Source organism: Eschrichtius robustus, chromosome 9 (assembly GCF_028021215.1).
Source record: "Eschrichtius robustus isolate mEscRob2 chromosome 9, mEscRob2.pri, whole genome shotgun sequence".
NCBI classification, from domain to species: domain Eukaryota; kingdom Metazoa; phylum Chordata; class Mammalia; order Artiodactyla; family Eschrichtiidae; genus Eschrichtius; species Eschrichtius robustus.
Window position 1 is genome coordinate 57,771,043 of NC_090832.1, and position 25,861 is coordinate 57,796,903.

At 34.9% G+C, this 25,861-nt stretch overlaps 1 protein-coding gene across 5 annotated transcripts in view; it reads right to left on the bottom strand.

The window, feature by feature from the left end:
• GRIK2 (glutamate ionotropic receptor kainate type subunit 2) overlaps positions 1 to 25,861 on the bottom strand; it is a 629,459-nt gene that overhangs the window by 321,233 nt on the left and 282,365 nt on the right. For all 5 annotated transcript variants that reach the window (XM_068550777.1, XM_068550778.1, XM_068550781.1 and 2 more), the window contains exons 4-6: positions 16,834 to 17,015; positions 9,439 to 9,492; positions 6,376 to 6,549 (exon numbers count right to left, since the gene is read on the bottom strand). In XM_068550777.1, the coding sequence (XP_068406878.1) occupies positions 6,376 to 6,549; positions 9,439 to 9,492; positions 16,834 to 17,015 (410 nt within the window). The remainder of the gene's footprint in view (positions 1 to 6,375; positions 6,550 to 9,438; positions 9,493 to 16,833; positions 17,016 to 25,861) is intronic.

The window sequence follows — 25,861 nt, forward strand, 5'->3', positions numbered from 1 at the left end:
TTCTGTGAGGAAACAGAGGTACTGACTTCATTACCAAATCCTGAGTGCCTGGTATAAAATTCAGAGTAACGTGTACAACATACTCATGAGTAAAACTGATCAAAGAAAGGATAATTCATTATTTTGTTACTTTTTATACTTTTGATGTTTTAGTGGCATATGAAATAAAACCACCTTCTTCAAAATACCTTTATTGATTAAAAAATGGCAAGTTAGTTTGACCCATTGTCTGGCAAAGTCTTATTTTTATTCTCATTTCAACTGAATCAAATAAAATGGCTCCAGCTAATTAAGACAGGCAGACAGCAGCTAAGGCAAACTTGTAGTTCTAGCAGCAAATGACAGCCTTGCCTGGTCATACTTTATTTCTCTATGGTTCTATTTTCATTGACTTTTCTAAAGGTAAATCTTCGTACAGTAGCAGAGTGGTCACTTGTGCCCCTTTAGTACATGAGCTAACTCCCTGCTGGGAATGTATATACTAGATGTTATCTTTTAATTTAAGTTAATCAAATGAGGAAAGAAATTATAAAGTTTATGGGCCATGGTCTGTTGTTATAAATAAATAATTGTTAGGAGGACACTGGAACTTAAACACTTAAAGACTCACCTCCCTTATAAACATTATCCCTTCTTTCGTAAAAAAGAATGGGAACTACTCCTCTAACTCACTAAACTTTCACTATTTAATCAAAAGCATTTCTAAGTTTTTGTCTTTTAAGGTATTTTTCTAACAAAGAATTGAGACTAGCCTAATTGTATTTTCTAAGTGATTAGATATCTTGATAATAAAATACAAGTAGGTAAATAAAAAAAGCTCCCCAGAATATATTTGGGAAAATGAGAAGGCCTAGTGATTAGAACACAGATGCAGCATGATTAAAATAAATTAACACACACATTTATTCAATCAGGCAGTCACTCCATCATGATGAGCCCCTACTTTGTTTGCATCAGGCACTGAACTAGGTCCAGGGCCTTCAAGAATGACAAAACCTGGTTCTTGCCTCAAAAGAGCTTACAATCTATTGAGAAAGGGGTGTGAGGACAAACAAAAGCCCCAGAGTTAAATTTTAACATGGAGTTATATATAAAGTGCATAAATAAAAGGTGCACACGTGTAAAATGTCTGGAGGACTCAGCAAATTCATGGGAAAGGTACATAAGTCCTGAAAATCATAGCACGAGTAGGAATATGCCAGACATTCGAACAGGGGTAAGTGGTTCAGACAATGGGAACATCCTGCGCTGAAATGAGGAGGTGCATCAGCACTGCTGACTCAGCCAGGGTGAGATGGCAAGATGGGTGGCTTGAAAGAGCAGGGAGCAGGCAAATATGAGGCTGGAGAAGTAGCAGGAGCCAGAACATGGAAGGCCTTGCAGGCTTGACAAATGAGCTAAAATTTCACCTAGCCAATGACAAGGAGTCATCAGTATGTTTTGGTAAGCTCATGGTAGGAAAAAGGTAAGTGTAGGAGAGATGTTAGGAGTGGGAATTCAGTGAGGAGACTGTTGCAACAGCCAGGGGAGAGACCATGGGATCCTTAACCAAGGCATAGCTCTGGGGGTGGAAAGAAGAATGTAGTTAAGCAAGATATTGATACAGTAGATTTGACTGTGTTTGATGATTGTTGGATGGATATGAAGAGAGGAGAAAGGAAATGGAGAGAGCAGTAAGTCTTGAAGAGTTTAAATTTCCAAAAATGGTAATCTCCCTAAAGTAATTCAAATGAAAGAGCCAACCAACAGTCATTATTGATTTGTGTTGCAAATTTACATTGTCAAGGAATATATGTGGTATTATATAACAACATAAGAAAAAATGGTATTGGTAAAATACCAAATGGATTACAGGTCCATTAGCATTAAGATGCATGACATAATGGGAGCACTGGGAAGGAGTTCCAGGATATAGCTGAACTTAAAATTTACCTTGAGGTGTTTCTACTTGACTTCATTCTCTTGAATTGAGGTTGTTGCAAACTCAATAAGTCAATAATAAATGTAACCATTGTCAAACGCTGATGGATTCAAAAAAGTGAATTCCCACCCTATAGTTAACGGTGCCTGGGGAAAGTAGATGTCTGGTCAGAGGATGGGGAGAAATGCCTTCTGATCACGCTGTAAAGGACAGTGATAATGTTCACTGAAGGGGGCTTCCCCACTCCCAAGGGCATGGAAATACGTGAATAATTAATAAAGAATGCACAGTAGGGAAAGGGTTTTATAATAAGGGCTCATGTCTAGGGAGGCATTTAGAGCACTACCTGGATGGCAGTGTGTGGGCATGGGGGAAAGTGGGAGAAAGGTGATATGAGTTAAAAACAAAACCCTTATGTGTGAAGGAAGAGGGTCAGACTTCCTTTCTTCCTTCCTTCTTTGTGAGATCAGGTTTGGATGTATTGTGTGACTTGGTTCCCTGGTTGGGTTTATACCAAATGAAGATAAGAATTTTACTGAGCTACTAGCATTAGTATATTTAATATGATGTTCCCAGACCATAGAAGAAGGAACTACAACTATGGCAGAAATCGTCTTGTATTCAGTAGTCATTTAGCAGATAAACACTTAGCCTAGGTGCTAACTCAACCAGGAAAATTCTTATGAATCCAATTCATTGTTTCTTTTTATAGCTTAAACATAAAGAAATAATGTGAAAATCTAAGCACTGTGATCTTACATAGTGACAAATGACTATGATACTGATAATAGGTCTTGCTCCAAGTACTAGGGACTTTGCTGATAATCCCACTTCTTAATGGGACCATAGGGAGAAAAAAGAACAAGGGATATATAAACACTGAGATCTCATGAATTGACTAAAGGGAATGTTGCCAACTCTACAATGCCAGGCTATAATTCTTTTCTTTTCTAACTAGAATCCTCTTAACTTCCTTACCCCATTCATGGCAGAAATAGCTTATTAATTTCTTTTCCTAAACATTTAATAACTGGGAAAATGCTTACAATATAATCTTAAGTGGAAAAGAAAAAGAATACTCATACAAGGCATAAATATACCACCATTTTTAAACAGATCTCATACTGGTTTTATTTTATAATAATCATGCACTATTTTATAATTAATCATTAATTTATATAATAAAATATATATAATCTTTTACATCATTATATAATGTTATCTAATGAAATATTTTTAAAGATATTATCAGTTTTCCTTTGGAAAATTGTAAAAAAGTCATCAATCTGCATCCATTTTAAAAGAAATCTTTATTTGAATGGCAAACTTTATATCTACTTCTAAAATATTTTGTGTTCCATGCTCTATTTATAAATATAATAAAATAGTTGGCACACATTTTTAGATAAGAACTACTCAAAAAGTGCTCATACAAGGAAATTTATCTTCATTTTAAAAATGAAGTCATTCATTTTAAAAATGTTCTCATGTAAGTCTTCTGGTGGTTTTTATATTTTGCAGTAACTCAAATAAAGATATATAAATAAAGAGGCAATTATCCCTTATACTCTTTTTTTTTTCTTATTTAAGATCTATTTGAAAAGTATTTCATGACTATAACAAAGAGAAGAGTGTTGGCATTAAAAATTCTTCTGAAGATTTCAAAATCTATGGTCTATACACAATGCCCAGAATTTTCAATAAATAGGCTAATCATTTTCTCATCAGTGCATTTTTGTTCTATCACTTATCCACTCCCACGAAATCACTTGTCAGTTCAGAAGAAGGGCAGGATTGAGGACTGGACTCATGGTTAGAAAGAAGAAACCTAAACCTGCATTCATCCTAACACCCTGTTTTTTTTTTTTTTTTTTTTTTGCTTTTTAGTGTGCATATACCTTCTATTGAGAAGAATATGTTTAGGAAAGCCAAGAAGACAGTCCAAACACTTGGTTGACTTTGAGGTCCTCATCTTGTCTAGTGGCCTGTGTGCTCTATAATTGTAAATACTGGGACTGGGAGTAATTACGTGGCTAATGGGAGAAGGTAAAAATAACGACTAAGAGTTCAAATTTGGATAACAGAAAGACTCAGGTTCAATTTAAAATTCTGACATTTACTGTGTGACATTGGAATGTTAGTTAACCACTTGAGGTCTTATATTTCTATCTGTAAAATGGGAATAATAATGGTACCAACTCAGTGAGTTGTTTTGAGGATTAAATGGAATGATGCATGCAAAGCATTTAGCATTAGTGTAGACACATAGCTGGGTTTTTTTGTACTTATTTTAGAAAATGAATTTTATTTATTTATAAAAATTATAAATTTTAATAAATTGCAGATTCTTTCCTAGTATACAGAAATATAACTGATTTTTGTCTTTTTTGATCCATTTTATGAAGGTTAATTCTTTCCAAGAGCCCCTACCTTCCTAGATATGAAATTAATATATCTTCCTTTGTATTTATCTCTTTCAATAGTCTACTTAACTTACTAGAAGTTTCAAGGGATGACATGTAGAGTGATACAGGAATCATACAGAAATACACAGAGTACCCAAGTAAGGCTGGATAATTTTTGTGATTCTGATATATAAAAGGGCACACTAATCCTTTGACATATCAGTGGAAGTCTTAGAGTATGAAAATATTAAGATTGCCATGATACCTATTGACTTACTTTTCCTAAAACCATTCAGTAATGGTTCTGAATAACAAATAACAATATCCATCTTGAAATTAAGGAAGGGTAAAGAGAGTTAGAAAGCATATATGGAAAAAATATATACATGATTAAAATAACAATTTAAAAGGAAGTATATGTTTTAATTTTTAAAAATAACATTGTCTATTAGGTTCCAAAAGTTTGATTCACCATCTTCAAACTGCCAATGAAATATAATATTTGTAATTTATTCTTGGTTGTATTTTATTTTTAATCTGGATGTACTTCAGAAAAAAAAAATCTTCATTTTTAAGTTATTTATGTATTTTCCTCCCAATAAAGTTTCTCAAATATATCTTAAAGTAAAACTAAAATACTAGAGCTAGTCAACCATCTCTTTTTATGCACAGGAGTAAAATTCCCCTCATACTATTTCCTTAAAGCAATAATGTGGATATAAGATATTTTCAAATTCTAGGTTATTTTTCTCACTAAAAGAAAATAAATGTCTTTTTTTTTTTTCCTTTCCATTAGAAGGTTGGTACCTAGAGGGTAACTATGATTTCTTCACAGTCTCTACGAAGACACTCAATTTGTATTACTAAATCTTCTTTTAAGGGAAGAAAAACACAAAAATTTCCTTTATTTTGCTACAACATTAAAAACATACTTGGAAGCCCCATTGAAGCAATTAATGGAAACATTACAATCATAATAGAAAAAGCTTTTCCACACATCAGGATAGAGGATGTGTCTGCTTATAAAGTTTCCATTTAGAATGACACTTTTTAATGACCTAGGCAATGTAAATATTGCCAAAGTGCTGAGCTATTTACTAAATTGTAGCAGTAACTTTGTCTATAGAAAATAGATTGAATGAGAATATATCAGACATTTATAATTTGTTAAATAGTACAGTATAAACTTACCTGGTCCTATAAGGTGGCCAGTAGCTACATTTGGCTACTGAGAACTTGAAATGTGACTAGTCTGAACAAATACATGAAGTGTCAAATGCACACCAACTTTCAAAGACTTAACAGAAAAAAAGAATGTAATATATTTCAGTCATAATTTTTATAGTGATTGTTTAAATAATGGCATTTTTGATACAATGGGTTAAATAAAATAAATCAATAATATTGAAATTTACCTTTTGGTGTATGTTTTTTAACATAGCTATTAGAAAATGTTAAATTATGTATGTACTTTACATTAGATTTTCATTGGCAGAACTGGTATAAACAACTAAAGTTACATAAAATGTACCCTTCTTTTACAGTTTAAGCATTAGTCTAGTTTCTAGGTTTAAAACCAAGACTTGAAAATAACAAGTGTGATTATTGGTGAATTCTGAACCTTAAAGAGTAAACTCAAGGGAAATTTAGTGTGATGTAAGTCATTTATATGACATCAGATATCAGAAGCCAACATGATGAAGAGTAATCATATACTGGTAGTTAAGATCCGAAGGATAACTTTCAGGTTAATGTGTTCTTTCCAATCTTTAATTTATCCTATATATAGCACTAATTAATTTTAGAGAAATCCCCTACATTGTAGTATTCTGACAATAGTTGTAATGCTTTTTGAGATACTTGGATAAAAGTTAAATTTGCCACATAAAATTGATTTAGAAAATTGTTAATAGAATTATTGGCAATAGTACTTCTGATATCATGCCTTTAACATTAACAACTAAACTGAAGTTTGGATCCAGAGGACTCAATAATTTATGCAATATTACTTAGAAACACACAAACTGATCTTTAAGTGGGTATTCATACCGTCATAAATCCATCCAGCAAACCTGAATCGGGTTTCGGAGGTGCCTGCAACCGTTCCATAGACCACTTTTCAATGATGGAGGAGACTTGTGTATTTTCTGTGTTTAATATTCTGAACCCTGTCATGTTAACGCCACTGTATCGGTAGGGCTCTACATCAAGAGCGAAGAGGTCCTAAAAGACAAATTTCTTTGTGTTAGTATCAGGAGAGAATATTCATAGGCAAGTATAATTGAAATAATCATGTATTCCTGCTTGTCTTAGGTTACTTAACACCACTGTGTCTCAAGTGATGTTTAAACGTCACAAATCACCAAGATTCAAATACACTATCCTCATGTTTTGCCAATGCAAATATATATACACTCTACATAAACAAGTACATATATATATTATTCCAGTTCCACCAGTGGAACAACAGGCTTTTCTACAACCTACCTTTAAGGTTTGCATAAGCTTTCTTCTCTATGTTAGGGATAGCTTGCCCTAAAATTTTATGCATTACTCTTTTATATTTAACTGATTATAGGTGTTTTCCCATGTCTTGCTTCCTTGACTGGCTATTGTCATTTTTGTGTTATTTTGCTTTGTCTTCTTTCTTTTTATTTTAAGAAACAGACCATGAAATATAGCTTCTAACTAATGAAAATTATATCAAAGCTGAGGAAAAAAGTTAACAAAACTGGGCTTATTGGTTACAAGAACTCTTGTAGTTCTTTTGTCTTATACCCTATCTAGCAACTCCCCCATAAGGAACACTTCAGATTTTGGTTGCCTTTTCTACTCTATATACAGTGAGTGCTCTGGATTTGCCCAGGAGATAGGAGGCCAAAGCTGTCGGGGCAGTCGGATGTCACTATGAGAACATGCAGCATGTGGGACTTTTGCCCCCATTGAGTTGGCATTAGCTATTCCTTAGACCTTACAGACAACATTGAGAACTATTGAGAGCCAGGGCAAGATCAATGCCATTGGTCCTGGGCACAGCTTGCTCATACAGCTGTACAGACTAGATTATAGAAGCAAAATTCAGTGAAGAGAAGCTGACGTTGGCCTCAGCTCTATTCTGTGCTGTGAAAAATATAAGGAAGTTTTAGGTTTTTAGTTTTCAACATTTGCAATCTAGGCAAGGAGATTATCTCTTTCTCTCTCTCTCTCTCTCTCTGGCTATATATATATTTACATACACACACACACATATATATATATATATATATAAAATGTAGTGCAATATATGCTAAGGGGCAAAAGAGTACAAGTGGTAAGTGCAAAGAGTCAGAAGCAAGACAAATGATTTTCAATTTTTATGGTACAGAACAACTTCACAGAGCAGATGGGATCTGAGCTGCCATTAAAGAATGGCCATGCTTTTGATAGGCAAAAGACAAAAGGAGACCAAAATGTCAGTAGAGACACAAAAATTAGAAAATATAAAGTCTACTCAGGAGACTGACCTAAATCAGTTTGGCTATAAGAGAATTCATGAAGGAGAACAGCGGCAAAAGAAAATAGGAAAGTTAGGTTAGAATCAAACTGAAAAGGACCTTCAGTTATAGGCTAGATGAGTCCTACATATACTAAACTAGTTTTTTTTTTCCATTTTTTTCCTTATTAAGAGATGCTATCGATTTCCCTAAAATCTTATGATTATGGTAGAACTGAGTTTCAACAGCATTGAAATATAATTTGCTGATGAGTGAAGGTTTCTACTCACTCTCCACCAGCCCATCACTAAGTTTCTCACAGGCTGCAAAAAAGTTGCCTGGTGGGAAGTGATACAGATATACAGCAGAGTTAGCCTTAGTATTTACCAGTAAAATACAACCTACTGTGTGAAGCATCTTCATTGAAGAAGAGTTGTTTTTACAAGAAGCTACTGTGATCAATTTAGATTTAAAATTTAGTAATTTAGACCAATTACTAAATTTTAGTAATGTAATCTGGTAACTTTAAGACTCCTAAAAGCAAGGAGATCAATTGGAAAACTTTTGAGTTAACAAAGAGAGAGCATTGGTTAGACTGGTCATTGTGGGAAAGGAGAAGATGCATACTACAGACACTATGGAGAAAAAATCAGTAGCATTTTGTTGGGGATACAGGAGTTAGAGACAGTGGAAGTTTTGAAGGAAGAGTCAGAAGATGAGTCACTTCTGAGGACAATACATTAAGGTTTAAATAACTTGAAATTATCTTAACGCCACAACAATTAGAAACGTTCTGCAACGCAGCGATATACAACAATTCAGGAATATTACAGATAGACATTTAGATCTCATTTGAACAAAGGTCATAATTGAAGCTCTAAGTACATACCAGTGCTGAAGAAAATAATTGAAGAGGAAAAAAGAAAATAAGATACATGCCCAAACTTGGAGATACTCTCATATTGGGGGGATGGGCAGGAAATAGTGACAGAGACAGATAGTCGTTTCACAGTGGAAGGAAAACTAGGATAATATATTGGTAAAGAAACAGAGCTAAGGGTAAGTAGGTTTGATAAAAAAAAAAAAAAAAAAGAATGTCAGATTTTCATGCATATTGAGAAAAAACTGTTGTGGGTATGTAAAGACAAAAGATAAAGGTAACATTCAATTTGCTAATTGCAAAGTAAATCATATTTACTTAAAAAAATCCAACTTAACATATGCAAAAACAGAATAGAACATTTAATCTACTAAAGGTGCAGCTTCAATAAACCTGATTTCGGTTAAGTCAATGGAGCTAACAACATAAGAATCTGTGCTTTTCTAAAACACTGATTTCTCAGCAAACTAATTTTAAAATCCATTATGTTCTGAAAGTCCTCTAAGCAATATAAAAATAAGACATTATTTTGAATTAATATCTGACATGATATTATTTCAAAATCATCAGGTTCCCACCAAGAATCATTAGTTCTCCATGATGATAATTCCTCTTGGGTTTTATCAAAATAAAATAAATCATAACTTTAAAAGTGCCAGTATTATATTACTTCTTCCCACTCAAAAACCCATTTTTCATCCTGAAATTCATTATAAGAAAATTCAGAGCATTATCTTTATGTTTCGATAAATTACTTACCAGTGTGGTAAAGATATAATGATAGTATTCTGTCATCATTCCCATAGCTAATGCCTAAGAAGTAAAAAATAAAAATATCAAAATATTAATATTGAAGGTACATATTAGATGAAATACATTACGTCAATAAGACAAGTGAGATGAAAATAGCAGGATGTAATGAAGAATCAGCCTATAATATTCAGGTTACATTAAAATTGGGTCAAACTAAATCTTTTTTCCATAGTTAAAGAAGATTAGTGGTTACGAAGGAATTTCTGAACCAGTTCTCTTGATAGAAAAGCTATTAATTGAATGTTTGCAATTGTAAGGCTTATGCTTTACATCTTAAAAGAGGCATTAAATTTGAAACAAAACCTCAAATTAGCACATCTTAGTTCATTATATATGTAATGTCTTCACTACAAATACCATAATAAGGAACACCATTTTATTTTGTTGAAAAGTATTACTCAATTAGGAAAACAGTGCTCCAAAGTACAATACCAACAGGAATTATTTTTAGCATTTTAGAGACGTTTTCTTAGTATTAATGAAGCAAATGTAAATCATCACTGTACAGATAAAGGAAAGTTTATTTTTTATTAATGAACAATTGAAATTTACTATGTTTTATTTCACACTTCTACGGTCCTCATCAATTTTAGACTATCAGTCTTAAAACAAGGGCTTTTGGATTAGAACTTCCAGTCACAAGAAGTGTCAATTTCCTCTCTGAAAATACAGAATCCTTTAGAAATAACTGTTTGTCAGTGAACAGTAGCTGGTGATGATAATTGAAAAATGATGCATTTTTGAGCTGAATGAAGAGCTGTTAGTAGGAAACAAGTATTCTCAGGTGCATCTAATATTCTTCCACAAACTACTAACTACTCAAATTGGTTTACTAAGTAGCTGCCCCAGCTACATCCTTTGTATTCCATACCCATAGGTAGGTATTAACCAATTAGCTACAATAAGATTTGTATTTCCACAGCATTAGCTGTTCAGTAAGAAAAGATAGATGTTTGTGAAAAAGTTTGGGATATATAAAATGTATTTTTTTAAAAGGGAGAAACATTTATTAATGAAAGGTAGCATCAAAGAATTGAGCAGAGGAAAGGAACTTAGGAACTGTGATATTGTAATTTATAATAAGAAATATGTATTTGGTCTTCATCCCATTTCTGGCACAAAACTCCAGAAACTCTTAGAATTTCCCAAACAATAAACGCAATGGGAACATCTTTGTTATAATATTTGGTTTCTTTTTTTCACTTCCTGAAATTGCTTCAGAGCCATAAAGGTGAAATGGGTGTCTTGTTATTCTTAGCAAACCCCTTTCAACCACAACTGAGTTTATGTCAAATGAGGTGACTTTGGAAAATCCCCTAAGATGGGAGGGTGGGTGCTGGTTGCCAGGGGAAAGCAATCTCATGATTGGAAGGCTGAAACTTTCAGTTCTACCCCGCGACCTCCTAGGAAGGAAGAGGGGCTGGAGACTGAGTTCAATCGTCATGGCCAATGATTTAATCAATCATGCCTATGAACTGAAGCCACCAGAAAAACCCAAAAGGAGAGGATCTGGAGAGCTTCCAGGTTGGTGAACATGTGGAGACGCGAGGAGAGTGGCATACTCAGAAGGGTCGTGGAAGCTCCTTGCCCTTTCCCTGTATCTTGCCCTACGCATCTCCTCCATCTGGCTGTTACTGAGTTACATCCTTTCATAATAAACCAGGAATCTAGTACGTAAAATGTTTCTCTGAGTTCTGTGAGCTGCTCTAGCAAATTAATCGAACCTAAAGAGGGGGTCGTAGGAACCTCCAATCTATAGCCGGTGGGTCAGAAGCACAAGTGATAACCTGGACTTGTGGTTCTTGTCCGAAGTGCGGGAGGTGGGGAAACAGTCTTGTAGGACTAAGCCCTTAACCCGCGGAATTGGATGCTACCTCTGGATAGATGCTGTCAGAACTGAATTGGGTTGTAGGACAATGAGCTGGTGTCCGAGCACTGCTTGTGGTGTGGGGAACACCCCCCACACACAACTGAATTGGATGCACAACTTTTAGGAACCAAATAATATTTCCTGAATGGATAAAAATTATATGAGCCAATAACTCTCTGATAAATTTACACTTAAGCAAAATATGAGAAAACTTCTCTTATTAAATAAAAATTTACAAGATTATCTTTGTAGAAGGTATTCATTGTTCCTGATGGATATGTGTTAAAGGTTTCCCAACTTCAGAACTACTCAATGAGAGCTCAGCATTACCCCTGTCGATATTTTTTACTTTACCAACTCAACAGGCATAGAAATATAGATAGGGATAAATGAAAGAAACAGCGATTCAGATGTATAACTATAAATAACACTTACATAATGTCTAAAAAGTGCTGGGTACTATTCTAAGCACACTGCACATCTTAATCAATTTAGGCCTCATTAAAAATCCTATGACGTAGGTCCTATTATTATACTTATTTTACAGGTGAAGAAACTAAGACATAATAAGAATGAATAAATTAGCCAATGAATTGAGACAGTGAGTGAAAATAAACTCCAGGTCTCTAACTCTTGGAGCTTGGATATAGAGCATAATCTATGCCTTTTATAAAGTGGCATATTTTATATTCCCAGAGATATAGATCCATTTAGGATCCATACATTCTAAAATTTGGGCTGTTTCCTCCTTGATAATTCGAAAACCTGGGAATCTCAGCCCAATCCTGGAAATTGTGTTTTGGAGGCGAGGGTGGGAGGTGCTTAAGGAAATGGTGTTCTGCCCCAGCTACAGGTTTCTTCTTCATCACGTTGAGAAGAAACCTTTAAGGGATAACTGAGGACTGTGTGAGCATTTCACTGACCTCCCTTCAGTCTTTGATTCTGAAAACAAGAGTCAGTATGGACTATGAACTTAGATCTAAGTAGAAAAGTTTAGTTATTTTTGATGGAGTACCTATACTCTAACATGAACAAAAGTGAACAACGGGGATACTCTCTTGAAAGGTGAGTTAATAATTTCCAATGGGAGTTAAAAAAGAACTTGTTCTGGACCTTCTTTTAATTATAGCATTTATGTCTTGCTACTACTACTTTTGAATGACCTGTGTGCATACTTCAAACCACATTAAAAAGAACAAAATTATTATCTTCTTGTGTATAAATAAGAGTGGCCACAAAAGAAAATTGCTTGTGCCACGTCACCCTTCCTGGAAAGAAATACCACAGAATAATTTTTCCAAAATCAAAATATTGTTAGAATTTCCCAACATTTAACTGATGTAGTGTTAACAATGCCATATGACAAATTAACACATGCACTTATCCAGGCATATAATTTGCAACCAGTTTATCCTTCAGGTTATATCTGGACGTTGCATTGCTTAAGGTTAACAATTGGAGGAGTAGACTTTATACATATTTCTTAACATTTTATTTTATTTTACTTCTTGCTGCTGTAGCAGTTTCTTTGTATCTGCTTTTACATTTTTTCAGGCTAAAAAATTTGATTTCTCACTCTCTGATACGGACTTTAAAGTTCTTGGTTGCTATTTTTTTCTGTGATAGAATGTCTTCATGAGACTTTACTCCACAACATCCTGGCCCTGCCATAGAGGATTCTCTTTGACAAATCTGAGTAGAGGTGGAATCTTTTGCTATTAAGACATGTATGCCAATGAGTGCCCTTAATTTGCCTCAGAGGAAATCTAGCCAAGCCCAGGCTTCACTCACTTTTAAAGCTCTCAGGCAGGAAAACTTCAAATTCATGGTTGCTCACTACTTAGTAAGAGCTCAGTTAGTTTAAATAAAACAAACAAACATCTCTTTTTCTTGATACTCCTAATATTTGTTCTTGGATTAAGCCAGACAAGCTGAAAGCCCATTTGTGCCTTATCTGCAACTCTTGTACCATTTCTTTGGAGTGTCATCATTAGCCAATGTTGAGGGATCTCAAAAAAATTTCATAAATCATAAAATGGAGTCCTATTAAATGTACTGCTGCAGTTACAAAAAAGAAGCTATTTACTTTCTTTTTGAGTTGGTTTCTAGAGTAGCTAAGATCCAAATATGAGATAAATGCTCTCTGGGACAAGGCAAGTTTTAAAAAAATCCCACCATACGCGGTCTGCCAGTGTTACAGGATCAAAAAGCATGCATTCTGTGTAATAGTGTTACTCTGACTTCAGCTTAACTTTCATATTCTCATTTCCCCTCCGTTCTGATTTTTCACCTACTAATCTTGTTAAAATTATATAATTTTACTGTTGTATATATTTTAGATATTACTTTAATTCTGTTTTCATTTTGCGAATAGCAGGTTACACATCAGAAAACAAGTATGAAATAATGGATATATCAACTAGAAGACAGAATGGAAATTCTATTATTAAAGGTGATGGATACTCTCACCTTTCAAACAGCAAAATAAGTCAGAGTTAGTTACTCTAGAGACAAGACAACTGATCACCTACATACTTGTTGGAGGCCTAGAGAAAGCCTACCAAAAGCCTGTTATTTGTCACTGACAAATGGTACAGTCATACTCACTCCAGGCATAAAGGAAAGGTATCCTTTCCAAGTCTGTGTATTCTAAATGTGACCAAGAATTGTTTGGTATTAAATGAAAAACAAATCCCTACTCTAGATTCCAGTGCTTACTTTATTGCATCATTTTGTTCCCAAAAAAACCCAACCAAACAACAACAACCACCCTTATATTCTTTATTACTCAAATATAACACTAGAGCAATTTTCCAAATCCAATTAAATATTTTACTGTAGTGAAACCAACATCCATATTGGAAGACTGGATAAACATCTGCTTAATAAACTAACCATGTTATAACAGACATTTACTGTTGGTAGTTATATTTTATGAGATATAATTTGACATCTGAATCTGCATAACACTCTAGTAGAGATATTTTATCCTACATTTGAGAGGTTTCAAGACAGGTGGCTAATCTGCAGTCAGCCAGTGTGTATAGAAGAGCTTAAAAAACAAAGTCCAAAGACTTGTGTTCAAATTCAGGCTCTACTACATAGTACAGCCTTGTATTAGCTATTTAACCCCTTACATCAATCCCCTCATATATATGATATGAGCTAATAATAATTGTTTTCCAGTGTGCTGTTAGGCCTGAATAGTGCTGAAGTAATAGTAAGAGGTTTTATTGTTATGAATTGTTTCATTTGATTGATTTAGAATTATCTTTTTAGGTAGGCAATGCTTTATTCTGGAATGAATACTTCTTAACATCACTAGGAGAAATATAAATCCCTCTGCTATTTCCTTGATCAATGATGGACATTGATCAAGCTACTTAATCTTTCTGAGACTCAGTTCTTTGTCTGTAAAGTGGAGCTAGTCCCTACTTCATTTGGTTATGGCGATGATTAAATAAGATCAAGTGTGTAAGGCATCTCAGCGTACATGCCAGGTAAAGAACAATTTTTTTTTTCTCTTTTTCTTACTAGTTGATTTTAATGGTTGAGCTGCTTAATTGTTGATTTGAAGTTCATTCCCTCATTTCAGCACAAAACAGAAATATCTACTGCATTGATCAATATTCACATTAACAAACGGCATTTTAGCCATTTGAAAGTAACCTCGGAACTTCAATGTGCTTTAAAGATCATCAATATTTATATTACTTTTCTTTTAAGACAATTAATTAAAGTACTTAGACTTTTTATCAGAAAATCACATCAAGGTGACTTCTCTGACTTTTTTTTTTTTAAACCGACTGTGTAACAATAACACTTTGATTTAAAAAACAAAAAACCAGGGGACTTCTCTGGCGGTCCAGTGGTTAAGACTCCTCGCTTCCACTGCAGGGGGCACGGGTTTGATCCCTGGTTGGTGGGGAACTAAGATTCCCACATGCCACACAGTGCGGCCAAAAAATAAATAAATAAATAAACAAGACACAAAGACAACCCTCAGAATGGGAGAAAATATTTGCAAATGAAGCAACTGACAAAGGATTAATCTCCAAAATATACAAGCAGCTCATGCAGCTTAATATCAAAAAAACAAACAACCCAATCCAAAAATGGGTGGAAGACCTAAATAGACATTTCTCCAAAGAAGATATACAGATTGCCAACAAACACATGAAAGGATACTCAACATCACTAATCATTAGAGAAATGCAAATCAAAACTACAATGAGGTATCACCTCACACCGGTGAGAAGAGCCATCATAAAAAAATCTACAAACAATAAATGCTGGAGAGGGTGGATAAAAGGGAACCCTCTTGCACTGTTGGTGGGAATGTAAACTGACACAGCCACTATGGAGAACAGTATGGAGGTTCCTTAAAAAACTAAAAGTAGAACTACCATACGACCCAGCAATCCCACTACTGGGCATATACCCTGAGAAAACCATAATTTAAGAAGATACATGGGGCTTCCCTGGTGGCGCAGTGGTTGAGAATCTGCCTGCCAATGCAGGGGACACGGGTTCGAGCCCTGGTCTGGGAAGATCCCACATGCCGCGGAGCGACTAAGCCCGTGAGCCACAATTGCTGAGCCTGCGCGTCTGGAGCCTGTGCTCCGCAACGGGAGAGGCCACGATAGTGAGAGGCCCGCGCACCGCGATGAAGAGTGGCCCCCACTTGCCGCAGCTAGAGAAAGCCCTCACACAGAAACGAAGACCCAACACAGCCATAAATAAAATAAAATAAATAAATAAAATTAAAAAAAAAAAAAAAAAAAAGAAGATACATGTACCACAATGTTCACTGCAGCACCGTTTACAATAGCCAGGACATGGAAGTAACCTAACAGTCCATCAACAGGTGAATGGATAAAGAAGATGTGGCACATATATACAATGGAATATTACTCAGCCATAAAAAGAAACAAAATTGAGTTATTTGTAGTGAGGTGGATGGACCTAGAGTCTGTCATACAGAGTGAAGTAAGTCAGAAAGAGAAAAACAAATACCTATGCTAACACATATATATGGAATCTAAAAAAAAAAAAAGGTTCTGAAGAACCTAGGGGCAGGACAGGAATAAAGATGCTGACGTAGAGAATGGACTTGAGGACACAGGGAGGGGGAAGGGTAAGCTGGGACGAAGTGAGAGAGTGGCATGGACATATGTACACTACCAAATGTAAAATAGATAGCTAGTGGGAAGCAGCTGCATAGCACAGGGAGATCAGCTCAGTGCTTTGTGACCACCTAGAGGGGTGGGATAGGGAGGGTGGGAGGGAGGCGCAAGAGGGAGGGGACATGGAGATATATGTATACGTATAGCTGATTCACTTACTTTGTTATACAGCAGAAACTAACACAACATTGTAAAGCACTTATACTCCAATAAAGATGTAAAAAAAAAAAATTTCAAACTCAAATTTAATAAAGAAATTAAGAACTTAAATAATTTAAAGATTACCTGTTTCAAAATGCCTGCTGCCATTTCATGGCTACAGTCAAAGATGACATGGAACTCCTTGCCTCTTTTCATTTCTTTTAGTAAGGGTTTTGCATCCTTTGTATCAGCAGGTAGTTGACGGATCTTAAGTCGAAGATTGTATCTTGATGGAGCTTTGATGAGCTCCTGCAAGCGAATGAGACCTTTAATGAAAAAGAAAAAAAATAGAATGTTACAGAAAAAACAGAGTAGTTCACAGAATCACAAAACATACCACAGTGTCTGATTTCCTTGACCATGTACATGTGTACATCATGACGTGACCATTGAAATGCTTACTTCAGAACTCCCAATCCCCAGTTATTTTTGTTAAAATCACTTCTCAAATTCTTAGGGTATTTCTCAAAGTATGAAAGACATACATGACTGTAAGTTAATGTAAATAATTTAAATAGATAAAAGAATATAAAATAAAATAGTTTCCCTCTCTATCCTAATTCTACTCCCAGTGGGTTGTCACTGTTGATGGCTTGAAATATTATCCTCCATATACTTCCTATGCATTTGCACATATATACATAGAGGGGTTTTTTTGTATTTTACATCAATAGTTGTTTCGTGACAATGTCTTATAGGTCATTGTAAGTTAGTGATTACTGTTCTAGTTTGTCCAATTAAGTTTTAGTGGACATAATTTATGTAATTATTCTCTATTATTACAAACTTTGATCATTATTTCTTATTTTTATTCACAAGTAATGGTCTAGTAATTTGGTGTAAATGTAAGAGTGATATACTTTTCTTAATAAAAAGACTAAATAGCCAGAAGTGTAATTAAATTACTTTAAGAAATAAAACTTTCCTTTGTATTGTTTTTTTTGGTATCATTCTGTATTTCTTCAGAAATAAATATAACTACAGAAATTACTAACAAAGCAAACATTTTCCTAGAAAAGTAGCTCCTGATTATATGTTTCAAAAATATATCAAATTAATAGGTCCATTTTCAATAGGTCATAGAACTGCTATGCATTTTTAAATAACAGAGACATATCAATGAATTTATTCCTTTATAGAAACTTTCTAAGTAAGGAAACCCGTTAAAAACTGATATAAAAGATCCAATATATAAGAGTATGATAAGAAAAGAAGGATCATACAATTCTATTAGCTTGGACAAAATTAAGCAATTTCCTTTCCCCTTCTCCCCTCTTCCTTCTTATTTACCCCTTTTTCCATCTCATCTTTATATTTCTAAAACTCTACTTCTATTTTTCCTGAAAAACTACCTTCATAAATATTACTATGACAAACAATAATAAAGGAAAATATTTGTAAATAACTATCTGGAACTCTCTCTCTCTCTCTCTCTATATATATATATATACACACACACATACTCTCTTTATTATATATATATAACTTTATTTGGAAACAGGAATTAAAAGTATCTTACTATGATTAAAAATCTACTGTGTATTAAAATAACATATGAGATCTAAAGAATAAAATCTAATTCTAGGAATTTTTTTCATTCAGTTTTTAAAAAAATAATAGATCCTCTTAGACATGTAATGCTATATACACTTTAATATGTTGCAACATAGTTAATAAAATTAACATGACTAATTTTCAGTATTTTTATCCTTGAGACATGCAAGATAAAAAATATGTAAATTCATAAATATACCTAGTATCTTTTGCTTTTAAAATATCGTCCCACCGGACTTCCCTGGTGGCACAGTCGTTAAGAATCCGCCTGCCAATGCAGGGGACACGGGTTCGATCCCTGGTCTGGAAAGATCCCACATGCCTTGGAGCAATTAAGCCCATGCACCACAGCTACTGAGCCTGTGAGCCACCACTACTGAGCCCATGTGCCACAACTACTGAAGCCCGCGTGCCTAGAGCCCATGCTCCACAACAAGAGAAGCCATGGCAAGCAGAAACTCGTACACCACAACGAAGAGTAGCCCCCGCTTGCCACAACTAGAGAAAGCCCATGCGCAGTAACGAAGACCCAATGCAGCCAAAAAAAAATAATAAATAAAATTATAAAAAATTAAATTAATTCATTAAATAAAACATTGCCCCATAAAGTTTACTTCATTGTAAGTTATTTTAAAATTTTGATATATAAAATCCTACAAATAATATTTGCATAAATTACACAGTATAATACTATTAGTAAAATAAATATTACATAATTAATTGATATCAAATATACCCATTAAACATGATACAATTCAGTCTAGGGAATTATGCATATAATGAGTACAGATGTTAACACTGAACTGTACAAAGATGAAAACAAATATTTGAATTTATAACACCTGCTTAATTGTAGCAGCATTTAACATTGGGCTTATAAAATCCTCTAAAACATCTATAAAAGGCTATACATTTCTTTACATATGGGAGTACTCTGTAACTAAATTAGAATAAATTCTTAAAGGGTAGTAACATTGTTTAACTACTTTTTATAAATAAACCTGAATATAATTGCTGTAAGGCAGAGGCTCCCAAACTTTGGAAGGTATGACAGTAACCTGTGAAGCTTGGGTACAATCTAAACAACCAAATAAGAATCTTCAGGCGATAGGACTCATGCATGTACATTTTTAACAATCTTTCCAGGTGAGAGATTCAAAGAGTGTGGCCAATTTCCAAAGATAGGTCTGGTTTCAGATAAGTGTCTTATGAGAGCTACCCTTTGATAGCTATATTGTAGGATAATAACTATTTTATATTAACTAGTAGCATAAGACAATAAAACAATTAATTCAAAGAATGATTTCCAACTTCATTAGGAAGAGTGAGTTAAAAAACTGTAAATACAACTGACTGCAGGAATAAGACAGAGAAAAAAAGACATTCATTTACTCATGCATCAAGTGTTTATTAAATTTTTACTGTAGGTCAAGCACTGTTCTAGACATTGAGGAGACAATGAAATATATAAATAGACAAATTTCCTGCCCATACCATGCTAAAAATACACAGGGGGACAAATGCTACTAAGCAAGCAATTATAAATGAAAAATGGCAATACTATTTTGATAGGGAAAGTACAGATGGTTGAGGAAGCATATAGCAGGATCACCTAACTCAGAATGGGAGCGTTCAGGGAAATTATCTCAAAGGAGGTGACGTCTAAGTTAATACCTAAATAAAAAGAGAAAGAATGGAAGGAATGGATGGAAGAAAAAACAGCTTTTATACTGGCATAGAGGTGAGAGAGCATGGGCAAAGAATCTTAAGAAGCAAGGAAGAAGTGCTGACAAGTGTAATTTGAGAAGAGGGCAGGGATACTTAGGATGCCCTTGTATTTTACATTAGAGTTAAGGCCTTAACTTAAGGGTGGTAGAAAATGCTCACTTGGAATCTGCATTTCAAAAGAATCACTCAGATTTTCACTATAAAGGACAGATGAGAACTAAAACGGGAGGAAGAGTTGGAAGACAGTTGTAATAATGCAGGTTGGGAAAGGGTAAGGTGTGTGTTCAGGTCAAGATGGTAGGGAGAGAAAGAAGTGGAGGGACTAGAGATTTTTGAGAAAAGATGATAAGTGGTTGGTGAGGGAGAAGGGCTGAGTCAGGGAGGCTTCTCAGATTTTTGGCTTGGGCACCTGTGAGCAGAGAGTGCTTCCAGAGTGTGACGTCATGGGAGGAGTCTTATCTAGATCAGCAGTTCTCAAAGTGTGGTCCACAGCCCCCTCAGGAGGGTCCCTGAGGTCCAATTATTTTCATAATAATAATAAGAGGTTATTTGGCTTTTTTACTTTCATTCAGTCACACGTGTGCAGTGGGGTGTTCTAGGGGTTACAAGACATGGATGATATCACGGCAGATTGAACGAGGAAGTAGATATAAAAATCCAACTACCTCCTATTAAACCAAATATTAAAGAGACTTATGAGAATGCAAAACAAAGCCACTCTTCTTATTACTTTTTTTGTTTTGGAAAATATAGGTATTTTTCAATTATTAAATGAATTAATAAATATTTTTAAATGTTATAATTTTATTACTAATATGGTAAATGTTTATAAGCATATTATAAATGCTTTTAGAGATCCTCAGTGATTATTAAGAGTGTAAAGTGGTACCAAAACCAAAATGCCTAAGAATTACTAAATTGGATTATCTCTAAATTTTTCCTAGTTCTAAGTTTCTCTTATTCTCATTAAATTATTTATATAAATGTAGACTGATCTAATACCAACCTTGGATGAATAAAGAAAAGAAAGCTACCCTTGGCTTACTTACCTCACAAGATTTTGAGTGAGTCAAATGTAAATTTGGGGGATTTAGTCTATCAGAGTAGCAATAGCCTGAGTGTTGAATGTGCATCTCAGTTCAAAAATCTATGATATGTGATCTTTATGCAAGACACTGTACCTCTCTTAGATCTGTTTTATATTCCTCTTCTCTATAATAGGGTAAAACCATCTATGAATTAATATATAAAACACCAAAAAAGGAACTGGCATATATTAGATTCTCAAAAAGTAGCAATTTTCATTGTTGTTATTTGGGCTAAGAAGGAAAGAATATAGTTATTTGTTTAAATGTGCTGGTTACTAAATCTGTTCTTGGAAGTTATTTTGATACTCATATAGACTGAACACCTAACAACAACAAAATTTTAATCAAAATGTTGAGATTAAATCATTACCAAAGAAAAAGTAGCTATATAGTTATGCCCAACAGTTCTGAATTGAAAAAGCTCAACTGACTCGAAAATAGAAATTTTCAGAAGTATAAAATCCACAAACAGCATTTGTAGAGCTCACCCTAAGTATAAATATTGCCAAGCATTTTCAAGTGTCTTAAGAATTCATGTGGATAGTCCACTGAGCTATCAGGTACAATAAATGTTTACTTATTCTCTTCACACATATACATCCCTGCTGGCGTTAATGTAACAGATTTCAGTTTGCCAGCTTCCCTGAGGAATAATACTGAAGGGCTAAAAATTTTTAAAAAATAGCTGTTGTTAGTAGGAACTGCCATCTCTTACTAGAGAATTCGAGAGAAATGTTGTCTTTATTCATTCATTCAACATATATTTACTGCATATCTACTATGCACAAGACATCATTTCATGTACAAATATAATGATTGGAATAATAGTATTTATTCAGTCTTTAACTGCATGACATACAGTTTGACTTTTACATTTTTTAATACCAAAGTTGTTTCTATAATGCTTTTCACATTCAGTTTTTGGAATCAAAATCGTTCAGCATTTCAATCAGAGAGAAGACATCTAGAGAGGTATTTGAATACTGAAAGTAGAGTCATGATTTTTAAATTCTTGCTTTCCATCATCTCCTGCACAGGTGCTTGGAGTCCTCTCTCGGCTTCTAAGCCTTCACTGCTCTGTCCAGTGCTATTGTTCCTCTTTTATCCATATTTCCATTCTAGATCCTTTGCCCTCCCCACTGTCTGACACTTACATACAAATCCCTGTCTGAATTCTGTTATTCAGAACACCTTGAAAGAATAAGAGGAGGGCTGACAAAATGGGAGATGCATTCAAGACATCCAAGGAGTGGACGTTTACTCACCTACTTGAGTTATTTGATGACATCCCTGTAATTTAACATATGTGGGTGAGATTTTTATCCACAGGAAAAAGGGCTTAAACAGCAGGAATGTCTTTTAATTACAATACTGGCTATGTATTTTCCGCTGTGGATCGCGATCGATCTTCCTACCTACCCCAGCGTTCCTCTGCAATGTATCACAGTCCAAAAATGCCAATTTCAGAAAAGATTACCCTAATCCCTCCATCATATACAAGTAAATATGCATGTTTTGTAAAATGAAACAGTTTGTCCCCTTTTTAGGAAAAAAGTAAGCCTTTCAAAATAATTGGGATAGTATATATGTGGTCCTATCCTATGGTTCTTTGGTCAAAATGGAGAAATAAAAGGACCCATCTATTAGACAAAATAAAAGGGCAAAATCTATTTTGTTGAAAATATGGTTAACACAAATAATTTCCAAACAACCATTTTGAGAAATATAGTTTTCTTTAACAAATTTGGCACCTGGTTAAGTTATTTAATGAAAGAGTAGAATTATAACGCCTTAAAACAGTTTTTTAATTAAAATATCCCCTTTTCCCTAATGTAATTAGTTGATGTAATGATAATAAAAAAGAAACAATCCAAGCAGATGGGTTCCTGAAAATCTTCTAATAAAGAAGAGCACCACATTGCAATTACCCCTTTACTTTGGTAGATGAGTAACGTTCTATTCCCTATAATTCTATCACTGATAGTACATTTCTTAAAGCTTTTTCTGCTTCCAGTTATTTTACAGTACCTAAAATCAAGGTTTATCTTAAGCTTCCAGGCGACAGAGGTCCAAGATGCTCTTGTCAGAAGTTGCCATCAATTTAGCTTTTAAGGAGAATCCAGAAGGAACATCTATGCACACTCCAGCTGGCACTTACTTCTAAAAAGATCAATCACACCACCTCTCCACAGGCCCAGTCTCCCCCAGCCCCAGGAAGGGAGTCCCAAGTTTGCTCCCATACCCAGGTATCCATTTCAGCAGTCACACAAACTAGAGCTTTGCCACCTGGCTTACTAATCAGGCCTATTTATCATTTCAGATAATGTGGTCTTTGTGCAGGCCAGACTCCCCTCACCCAAAATGCATTGCCTAAAAATGACTCATCTACATTCAATCATCATCAGTTTTGGTTTTTTTTTTCAGTTGAGAAAAGACAATTCATTGAAAGGCCAAGTATAACATTTCAAGGAGTTATTTTTATTGAATGTTTTATTTGTGCTACAGAGTGTTTTAAAGAAAACTAAATAGAATATGTATACCAGTTATGGACCTTGTAATGTACAGTAATGCTGTAAATATAGAGAAGGGAGCTAATCATAATAAGAAAATCATAAATGGCTTTGACAGGAGAGGTAGATAGACATTGAAAAAAATTCTGTCTCCAAATTTTTGTCAGCCCTCCTCTCCTTGGGGGCAAGGTGAATTTGTTCAACAGTACACGGAAGATAGAAAATAAAGAAAAGTGGGGTCCAGAAAAAAAAAAGGGAGAAGAAGAAAAGAGGAGAGGAAACTTCCAATGTGGTTTTCACCTTCTTGGAAAAGGGAGAGAAAGCTATGTAAAGTAAAATTAGAGGGCTGGTTTCCTGGAAAAATCCTAAAATCCTAACACTAACCTTACAGAGAGCAATTTCCTTCTCTCTTTTTGAAATTTGTTATATATTTCAAGAATGACAGAGCCTAATACATTCAAAACTGAAAATATGTAAAAACACTTCAGCTTGACACATTAGAAACCAAGTGGCAAATGAGTTTCAATTCACATGCCAGGGTCAACTGATTATTGGTGGCTTCCTGGAGCACTGTGTTGAGAACATTCTTGAGACCAGTTCTGTGATCAGGGACATGGGTCAATAAGGGATGGAACCTGAGTGGTGGGGTAGGCAGGCATGGTAACACCATGTATTGGTCGTCCCTCTATTAAAATCTCCTCCTTATGTATTAGTGTCATCAAATCCTATCCACGATATTGTTTTATTGATGGCAAAGCCTTTCTATGCTTCAGAATGGAAAATAATACAGTGCAGACAACACATTTTAGGCACCATGCTCTCTGTTGAAGCCAGGATCCATATGGTTCAACCCTGAATCACGATGCATTCAAATAAGTAGAATCCAAACAGTAATTCTGACACTTACAGTCCCATGAAAACATTTAAAAATTGTATAAATTTATTGTCTGAAGCAACTCATTAAAATTCTATATTCTTTCTCTTCTAGAACACCTCCAAATCCTGAAAACTTACTTTGACACATAATACATGTGCAAGTGTATTTGTGTGTGTGTACACTCAGGCACACATGCATACACACACTATTCCTCTACTTCTATTTCCCTGGGAAATCTAATTTATCTCTGCCCTGACTTCTCCTCCGAGGAGAATCCGGCCATGATGCTTTTGTTTTTTCTGCTTGGCTCCCATTTGTAAAGCCCATACCACAAAGGCTCACGACACTGACCTAACAAAGCAGAAGCTTCCCAGGAAGGACTAAGTGGGAAATCACTAACTGGCAATCCCTGAATAACCTTTAGCAGATAAGTCATGGACAAAGGTTGAAACCCTTTCAAACATATATGAAACCCTTTCTTAGGTTAATCTTGTATGTTGCATCATGATGCCAAATTTCTGAACCATATTGTGGCGTGGCAGTCTGCATCAGGCAGACATGAATCCCACATCATTAACGTTCTACTAAATGACTATAGACAAAGATATTTAAATATTTTAAACTTGAGTTTTCTCATCTGTAAAAATGTGATAATAGTAATTATAAACCATATAGGAAAAATCAAATGAGCTAATGCACAGAAATCACTTAGTACTGTGCTTGGAACATTTTAACACTTCTTACCAGTTTCTGGTAACCACTATCTTGGAACTCAGAGATTGCTGTGACATGTGTGCCTCAACAGGCCCTATTTGCTCCCTGAACCCCGCCTGTAATCTTGTGAGTAGTCTCTATCAAAATCTCTTCATTTCAAGTATCTAACGGAAGTCTGCTTCCTGCTAGGAACCTAATTAACACTCCATCTTTATGCTGATGACTTCCAAATTTATATCTCTTGCCGACCCCTTCCCTGAACTCTAGACTCTTAAATTAACTTTCCTATTTGACAGTTGCATAGTAAAGAATTAACCTTATCCACAGAGAGGTCTGGCCTGTGCGCTTAGCTCCTGGGAGGTAATCTCTAAGCCCCAATAAGAGAACTTTGTTTATCTGGAGGCCTTGGGCCACACAGAACATCTACCAAAGTAATTTATGGTAGGGGCTTTGGGTCATGAGATATCAGCTAAACCTCTGGAGGGGATAGCGACCTACAGGTCAGCCAAGCAATTGGTCAACCGTGTCTACGTGACCAAGCCCCAATTACAACTCTGGACACCAAGGCTCCAGTGAGTTTTCTTGGTTGGTAATACTCCATGCCTATTGTCACTCATTGTTGCCTGGAAAAGTTAGTACTG